General features: G+C 33.4%; 1 protein-coding gene across 1 annotated transcript; it reads left to right on the top strand.

Annotated features, from left to right (window-relative positions):
* Nucleotides 1-3,455: 3,455 nt before the first annotated feature.
* LOC134269800 (peptidase inhibitor 16-like) lies at nt 3,456-7,716 on the top strand. Its single transcript, XM_062752008.1, has 6 exons — nt 3,456-3,574; nt 4,211-4,267; nt 4,558-4,687; nt 4,904-5,013; nt 5,108-5,214; nt 7,620-7,716. Exons 1-6 carry the CDS (start codon nt 3,482-3,484, stop codon nt 7,714-7,716), a joined length of 594 nt encoding a protein of 197 aa, XP_062607992.1. The 5' UTR covers nt 3,456-3,481.
* The last annotated feature ends 1,979 nt before the right edge of the window (nt 7,717-9,695 follow it).

Below are 9,695 nucleotides of genomic sequence, written 5' to 3'. Positions count from 1 at the left end.
ATATAGGATGTGATATGGAAAAGGGTATGTATTTTTCTCTATGTATTAATCATCCTATGTTTTACAGCATGTTTCTCACAATAAAAATACCCATACCATTCAACGAGGTTTAATTAATCATTGTGGACAAACTGAATTTGCTATGTGTAACTCATTACAATTAAAAATAATCGCTCCCACCTCTCTCTCTCTCTCTGCTTATAAATGTTTTCATTGACTATTGAGGAGAAACGAATTTTGAAATATTAAACTTAGTATTTAGTAATCAGATCATCATCCAGATTAATGCTCAAAACACGTTTTACACCAGAGAAAGAGTTGATATTGTATTCCCACATCGAAAGATTTAACGTCATATAAATTGTCATAATTGTGAAACACACGTTATGGCTAAAAAGACAGAATCCCTTTTTTTGTAAAATTGTTCTGTCGTGAGAACAAGCGGTCATATTATTTCAAAATATACAAAATAAATTCTTTTCGAGAACAAAAAGATCGCATATGGTTTGTAGAATGTTGATAAAAGCTTACCTTAATTGTTATGATTTGTTAGTTTTAATTCTCTATGTGGATTAATTCCAAGTTATTTTTTGCAAGCACCTATGCAGGGGATTTCAAAAGTAAATTTTATAAATCCACAAAACATGCATTCGTGTACTGCAAATGCAGAGTTTGTTTTTCGACCTTGGAGTTCTCTCACTTCCGTTAATAACACACATGGAGAAATAAAGCTTGGAAACCAGAATAATACAAATGCATAATTGATATTTTTTATGAAAGCCGAGTCGACAATATTTCAGCAGTACAATTCGAATCAACTATGTTGCTAATATTCCTTATATTACGAAAGAAATAACAATTTACAATCATAAAAATGACAATAATTGTCTTTTATGAATTAGGATCATTCCTTGCCTTTAAATGTCAATTAGTATCTTCTTTTGAGTGATGAGGATCACATGCTTTGTAATGGTTTTCTCATTCTTATAAATATCATATGTTGCCTATTAAAGAAGACCTTCTAAAAAAAATCTAATTATTTTCGATACACTATAAAACTTTTTTCGTCTAAAATGAAAATAAATGATCATTTACGACATATTACGCTCAGTCTGCAGGATATCAAGGCATCCAGAACACCTCGGGCCTTTCACAGAAACACGTGTTTTTCTGTGAAAGGCCCGGATGTGTTCCGGATGAACATCAAGGTTGTCGACATAGTACAGATCTTCTGAGAAGGATAATTATTTCCAGCGTATGTCTCTTTTTTTCAGTGTTTAGCACATCTCATTATCCAGTCTACTTCAATAATAAATAGAAATCCGGACACGTCCCTGCTTCACTCCATCCTCCTTTCTCTTTCTTTATCCTTTTTCTCCATAGCTCCCAATATCTCCTTTAGTTATTTTTCTGATTTTGTTTCACGGGGGTCTACTTAAAATTTTCACTAAATGTGTTCCCTCGACTGACGATTGCTTAAACCTGTTTCTTACTTTAGATTAGAACCCTCTGCATACTGTGAGATCTTCAGTCTTATGACATCATAATTCTTCTCGTTATTTGCTCATGGTTTCGCGTTTTTGCAGAGTTTCAGCCTTATTTTCGTTATCGTAAAATGTTGATCTGATCAGCATTTGCTGACATCACATACAGCATATCTATCATGCATTCACCAACTTGTTTAGGACACATTTCTGCTAATCTCATCTTTTCTCATTCATGGTGCTTTCTCCCTTTCCTCCCTTGACTCGTGCAAAGCCTTCATTTGGTTTTCCCAAACTTTTGCAAAGACATCGCATATTACTTACCAACTTGTTATGTTTTGGCACTTCACAAATCTTTCTCTGTAGGTTATAAATAACTCTCTATGTTCTAAGAAGAACTCTCTATGTTCTAAGAAGGTGTCCTCATCTCCTTGATCTACGTCAATTCTATTATAGTCATTCTAGCAGAAGGAGAGAGAAAACGTCTACCATGATTTCACTCAGTCTGTCTTAGACGACGTATCCTGTAGAGTATAAACGCTTAACACTACCCCTCTATGCTATTTATTTAGCTCCAGAGTGCTGGGTAGTTTTCCATGAGGATATCTTTAGTTTGGCAAAGCATTTCACTCATTATGACAAAGGTTAATCTAGATTGAACCATATCTTATATTTTTACCTCTTTTCCAACTTGAAACAATATTCTTACATTTCATCATCCTTTCTTGTTAATGTTTTTGGTGTTGTTATGGATGGCATCTGCGTTCCTTTCAGTCTATTTAGGTCCTTTTGTCTAATTACAATCACAACGTCTGTTTCCCAATGAATCGACTTAGGAATCTCGCTTGTCTTAATATCTTTCCTAAAGTAGCGTTGATTGTTATTTTTTTTAATAAGGTGATTAGCCACATGGCCAACCACCATGTTTATGTCTGCAGGACCAATATAACTGTCCTTACTAACCAAGTTTGTGATCAGAGTTCTTCTGTTAGATGAGCTACTGGCCAAGACTCTAGAGTCTCATCTCTCCATGCGCCCCTGAGAAGTAATTTAATATTGGGGTCGAAATATGGCCAGTTTTCGTCTGCTCTGCCTCAACGATAAGGTATGGCAAATGACTTGTGGAGAGGCTATTTTTGCAGAAAGAAATCATATATGGTATCTCTTTTAGCATTTCTGCTAGCCAGCAGTTAGCCAGCAGTTGGAGCTAAAAGCAAGATGTGACAAGCTTTAGCTTAAATCAACACACTAGGAGCATTGCACAGCCCTTTACAGCTTTCACAGACGGATAAACTATTTCAAATAAATGTAAGTATCACATCATGAGAGATCTTACAAAAAGAAAATTACTAGTATTCTATTACTTATTCAGTATGCAATAAAATGAACATTTCAGTCTTGTAATCAGCTGAGTACTACAATGTACTTTATGAAACTGAATGAACAACATCAATATTTTGTATCTGCCTTCAAATATTATTATATAAAAATGCACTTTTGTTCAAAATGGAGAATACATAGTTTTTGTAAAAAAGAAAAACAGTATTAAATTGATTTGCTTCTTCGTATAAAAGATTTTATCACACAACTTCATCACGGCAGGAGAAATTAAGAAAAGGATGCACAAGTATACTATGTATATTAAAAAAATGCACTTTTCAGTCTGATTAAAGAAATAATGATATTGGAAGGGATTGTTCATTCTGCAAAAATATCCTGTTTGAGCAAAATGTAATCAATTTTATATCGCAAATTGATTGTTTTTATCAATCTGTCTCTCTTAAAGAGCTATATAATGTGAACAAAATATCAATGCAAATTATTTTATCAATCAAAAATCAATTAAGTTGATTCATATATATATATATATATATATATATATATATATATATATATATATATATATATATATATATATATATATATATATATATATAATGCGTAGCAAATGATCTTGAGACATTTTTACACCAAAAGTAATACGGTTGAGAAGCAAAATGACAAACGTTTGTTGTTCTATTATTGTGTTTGCAGTGTCCTATGGGGTTCTGATAACCGCCCTGACGCAGTTTGAACAAGATTTCCTAGATGTAAGTATAGATATATACATATGTAACTTCAAACCTTCATTGACATTTAAAGATACCCTCTTATTTTAAAGCAATATGGACTGCAACTTTTGGTGTCGGAATTTTTTGTTGCAAAATTGTAAATAACTTTTTCATTGACAGAAGAAAAAGTGTTAATTGATTTCTGTAAAAATTGTTCATATTTGCGATGGAAGAACTATCTATAAGCTTTGATTGAATTAAAATTACATTGTTGTCATCCTGACAGGTACAATATAATGATAACTTATATAAAACTGTGTACACACTATTGGATTGTATATAGAAGTCTTTCTTCTGCTTAATTTTAGTCCAAGTGATCATAAAGGTTTCATACAAATTTATCATCATAACACATTTTAACAGCAAAAAAAAATTTTCAAAAATGCAGCTCAAATTACTTTAAAGCTACTCATACATGTATACTACTAGTATATCTTTCACAGATTAAGAGAGATACATCTTTTACTGATATAGTTAGCTTTTTCATTAAAAGAGATTTTCTCGTTGATTTAGAGAAAATTTTATTCGATTTGAATGACATTTTGAATATCTAGATCTACGTTCAAATATGTTAACTTTCATCATGGTTTGTTCTGTCATTTTCTTGTATAAAAGGCCCATAACGCTAAGCGACGGATTGTGGTGCCAACGGCGTCGAACATGAGAGAACTGGTAAGCAAAATTTATGATTAACATTTTTTGCGTTTTTTTTTCTCTCTTAAAATGCACATTTTTACATATCCATAATTCTTGTTCACTAATAAACAATTTTTTTTTCATTCAAACTGAGACGACGTGCGTTCAACACTGTTCAAAAAAGAAAAAAAAGTAAATTTAAACCTCAAACTTAAATTTTTTTTTTTATAAATTTTATAAGCCAAAGACCAAGATACCGGTACATGTAGTTTTTGTCTCTGTCAAACTTCGTTTTAAACTTTTCAATGTACGTGTACCTTGAATAGAAATGGAGTGCAGAGTTGGCATCGGTGGCTCTGAACTATTCCAGGAAGTGCGTGTATGGACATAATCCAAATAAATATATCGAGGCACCAAGTTTTAAAAGAGTGGGAGAAAATCTACGTTTTGATACTAGTATGGAATCTTCAAGAATTTTAATTATTCTTTAATTTTGTTTCATATTTTAAACTAAACAAGAAAGCATTATTTTAAAAAATGCTTGCATCTAATTACATTAATTTCAAATTCAAAACTTCAAAGGCTGAAGTCTTATATATTAACATCCATTAAATGAATATGCACATTAATTTTGATAAATATTTCAATATATATTAAATATTTCTTATGCAGAGGAAAACACTCCTTTTGAAGTTGTTACTAGCTGGGATGACGAAATGCATGATTACGACTTCTATGCCAATACGTGTGTTCTTAATGTGGATTGCGGTCATTACACTCAGGTAAGATGACATAATTTTTAGGGAAAAAGTGAGAAATAATTTGTTTCCTTTAGTTTGTTATGAATTTATAGAAAATACTTCTTGACTTTTGTAGGTAGCGTGGGCGGAGACAGAATACGTGGGATGTGCTGTAACCTTGTGTAACCCTCTGGTGGGAAAGTCGGACTCTGCCTACTACTACGTCTGCAATTACGGCGAACGGTATAAATAATTATCAGTATAATTGTGTATGGATGGTGAAAATGTATTCAATATAAGTAGAGTAAATTGATGAAAAAAAGAGAAACCAAATGAATCAATTTACCATCTGTATGTGTTACAGTGTAATGTTAGCGATAATATACCTAAATTAAGACGAGTAGCTATCGACATCTTTTAAAAAGGTTGATAATCTGAGTGTCGCTTCATACATGTATATTTACAACCACTGAATATCCCCCCTCCCTCTTTATTTCTTACGAAGACCATTGCCATTAATCAGTGCATGAACAACACTGAGCAAGGCATGTGTGTAGTTTTCTTCAATATTGGCTGTTCGATCAGTTCTACATACAAAGACATATTCATTTTAAAAACAAAAGTTAACAAATTTAATTTGACTTTGAATGATTTTTAATAAAGATGTAAATATAAAGAATAACATGCTTTTTTTATTGTTAGTACGGGAATTAACGTCGCAGCAATGGCAGAAAAAAATACATATTTTCTCTGCAATAGTTGCGACATTAATTTTCGTACTAACAATCAAAGAAAGCATTTTATTATTTAAATATATCATTCAACCGTTTGCTGTCAATGTTTTGGTTTATTTATTTTTCTCGATTGTCTTCTTTTGTTTGTTCGTCTGGGTATTGTTTTCCTTCCTTAAATTGTTATTTTTGCATTTCTTTGCTTAATTTTTAGCTTTTTAGCTCACCTGAGCCGAAGGCTCAAGTGAGCTTCTCTGATCACATTTTGTCCGTCGTCCGTCCGTCCGTCCGTCCGTCTGTCTGTCTGTCTGTCCGTCTGTAAACTTTTCACATTTTCTACTTCTTCTCAAGAACCACTGGGCTAATTTTGACCAAACTTGGTACAAAGCATCCTTGGGTGAAGAGGAATTTAAATTGTTAAAATGAAGGGACATATCCCCTCGCAAGGGGAGATAATCAAGAAAAGACAAAAATAGGGTGGGGTCATTAAAAAATCTTCTTCTCAAGAACCACTGGGCCAGAAAAGCTGAAACTTATGTGAAAGCATCCTAGGGTAGTGTAGATATTAAATTGTTCAAATCATGACCCCCGGGGGAAGGGCGGGGCCACAATGGGGAATCAAAGTTTTACATTGAAATATAATGGAAAAATCTTGGAAAATCTTCTTCTCAAGAACTACTGGAAAGCTGAAACTTATGTGAAAGCATCCTAGGGTAGTGTAGATATTAAATTGTTCAAATCATGACCCCCGGGGGAAGGGCGGGGCCACAATGGGGAATCAAAGTTTTACATAGAAATATATAGGAAAAATCTTAGAAAATCTTCTTCTCAAGAACCAGTGGGCAAGAAAAGCTGAAACTTATGTGAAAGCATCCTAGGGTAGTGTAGATATTAAATTGTTCAAATCATGACCCCCGGGGGAAGGGCGGGGCCACAATGGGGAATCAAAATTTTACATAGAAATATATAGGAAAAATCTTAGAAAATCTTCTTCTCAAGAACTACTGGGCCAGAAAAGCTGAAACTTGTGTGGAAGCATGCTGGGATAGTGTAGATTCTAAATTGTAAAAATCATGACCCCCGGGGGAAGGGTGGGGCCACAATGGGGAATCAAAGTTTTACATAGAAATATATAGGAAAAATCTTGGAAAATCTTCTTCTCAAGAACCACTGGGCCAGAAAAGTTGAAACTTATGTGGAAGCATTCTTGGGTAGTGTAGATTTTAAATTGTTCAAATCATGACCCCCGGGGAAAGAGCGAGGCCACAATGGGGAATCAAAGTTTTACATAGAAATATATAAGAAAAATCTTCTTCTCAAGAACCACTGGGCCAGAAAAGCTGAAACTTATGTGGAAGCATCCTGGTATAGTGTAGATTCTAAATTAAATCATGACCCCCGGGGGAAGGGTGGGGCCACAATTGGTAATCAAAGTTTTACATAGAAATATATTGGAAAAATCTTTGAAAATCTTCTTCTCAAGAACCACCGGGCCAGAAAAGTTGAAACTTATGTGGAAGCATTCTTGGGTAATGTAGATTTTAAATTGTTCAAATCATGACCCCCAGGGGAAGGGTGGAGCCACAATGGGGGGATCAAAGTTTTACATAAAAATATATAGGAAAAATCTTTGAAAACCTTCTTCTCAAGAACCACTGGGCCAGAAAAGCTGAAACTTATTTGCACATGGAAGGATCCTGGGGTAGTTGATTTCAAAATGTCGTAATTATGATCAGTGGGGTAGGGTGGGGATACATAATGTATTACAAGGGGGAAATCTGGTAAAGAACAGATGGTCAAAGCTTCTCAGGTGAGCGATGTGGCCCATTAGCCTCTTGTTTTGTTTGTGAGTTTTGGTGTTGTTTTTGAGGTAAAAAACAATGATCCTTGTAATTGCTATGCCTTTTTTATCAACAGTGGGAACATGAATGGAGATCGGCCTTATGTTGCGGGTTCTACTTGTAGCGAATGTCCCTCAGGGTACACCTGTACTAATAAACTATGCCGCCAGTAAATGTGAGTAGTGTAAAACTGATAATCTTATACTTGACTTATGATACAAAAGAATTTTCCATATAATCACGTTTTGCAGTAATATGAACTTTATTATTTGTCTAAAGTTTATTAACTTTGTGTCATTGTTATTTCTTAAAAAATCATGGTTACATAACATTTATATGGTTTATTATCTAGTCTGGTCTGCTTATCTTTCAATTAAAAATTTGATATTCTGAAAATTTATCTTTTGTATCACAATTTTTTGCTTTATTTTCGTTTTAGGACTCATGGTGGAGGAATAATAGAAGAAATAAAATAAAATTCGATCAAACAATGTTTGTAAAATTTTGAGAAAAAAAAACCTTGTCATTTTCATTTTGTAGATACAAGAATAGTACAACAAAAAAAGATGTTTGAATTACTTATTATGTCTTTTACTTAAAACAGAAATGCTAAATTAAACCTTACATCTTTGACATCACAATCTTTGACCATAAAAAAAATCTTCGAATGTTTGCAGACATTGATATGATGACGACATAGGATGGTCCTTAGAAGATATGCACCATTTTGCAATCGTAAACTTTACCGTAATCTAATTTGCAAACTCTGAATTTTTGTTATTATACATTCTCTTGAACTCTGGGGATAACATTGATGAGAATGTATAGAACGTACGTCTTTACGTCAAACTTGAGGTAGCCTTCCAATAACCGTAATTTTTCATGCAATACAAATTGCAATTTCTATGCGTATAGTGATTTTGTGCATTTCCTTTTACTATTCGATCAGTCACACAATGTCAGTTTTACGTAAGTTTGGTTTCCGAAAGTAAAAGAGGAACACTACCATTCTTTCTATCATATTTCGGATACAATCTCTACCTATAACCGATAATACTGATTAAAATATAATTAAAAGGATCTTTGTCATACAGTGTCATTGTTATACTAGTACTCTGTTTTACGTTTTCAGAGGACAAATGCTTGAGGTTTCCCATAACAAAAACATAGCAAAATATGGTCTTTACCATTTTACTCGATAAGGAATTGTAATACCCATTTTGTTAACGCAGCTCCGTCTAAACCCTTGAAACAAATTCAATGAATATAGAGATAAACAAAAAAAAAAAATCCCGTAATTAAGTTCAAAATTCAATTGCAACAATACGAATATGGAGCAGATAAATAAGCACAATTAAAAACATCAAAGGTAGGGTTAGGTGCCAGGGGGAAGTTAGCATTCCATGTCGATCTGTCACACTCGCCATCTGCTCCTTGTCATGATCGAACAATCAGAAAAATCGCGGTAACCAGTGCGATGCGTAAATTGCTGTTGCAAAATCATGACTGAGACAAGACTTGATATCCTTATTTAATCAATTTATTTGTCATTACCTTGCCCCATTTTAGCAATTGTTTGGGCATAGAGTATTTTCTTGCATATCGTAGTTAAACGAGAGACAAACTTCATCCACTGATGATAAGGGTATATTGCTTACTTATACAAGCAAGAAAAGTTGACGCTTGAAAAGATGAAATTATCACGTTCATCACGATAGTTTTGTTGTTAGGTTTTCATTAACGCCCAATTCTTCAGATCAAACACAGGTTGTTCAAAACAGTATCTATGTACAAGCATGATCATACTTATTTGATTATTAATAACATCGAGCAGATTATAAAAAAATGTATTAAGAGTAACCTCCACACGATGGTGGACTTAATTATACATTCATAATTGTATATAGGGATATTTTCGTCCCGTTTAATTTTCGCCCCTTTCGCCCTTGTCACAAGGGGGCGAATTTAAAACGGGCGAATTCAAAGACCACATCATAAATTCTTATTAAACAGGACTACGAATGGGCGAATTAAAAACGGGGCAAAATTGTAAGCAAGTGTAAAAGGGCGAAAATAACCCTGTAAACAGTATTTAAATTATATAGTTCATATTAATCAACATGGTTTAAACAAAACTCACGACAGACATAAG

Source organism: Saccostrea cucullata, unplaced genomic scaffold (genome assembly GCF_032062105.1).
Source record: "Saccostrea cucullata isolate Sc308-1 unplaced genomic scaffold, CSIRO_AGI_Scuc_v1 ctg3496, whole genome shotgun sequence".
Lineage (NCBI taxonomy): Eukaryota > Metazoa > Mollusca > Bivalvia > Ostreida > Ostreidae > Saccostrea > Saccostrea cuccullata.
The sequence above is the reverse complement of the archived record's forward strand: the minus strand, read 5'-3'. Positions and strand labels throughout refer to the sequence as shown.

Coding starts and splice junctions, on each gene's coding strand:
- LOC134269800 (XM_062752008.1), top strand. CDS start 3,482: ATGACAAACGTTTGTTGTTCTATTATTGTGTTTGCAGTGTCCTATGGG. Junction 4,268..4,557: donor CGTCGAACATGAGAGAACTG/GTAAGCAAAATT, acceptor TACCTTGAATAG/AAATGGAGTGCAGAGTTGGC. Junction 5,014..5,107: donor ATTGCGGTCATTACACTCAG/GTAAGATGACAT, acceptor TGACTTTTGTAG/GTAGCGTGGGCGGAGACAGA.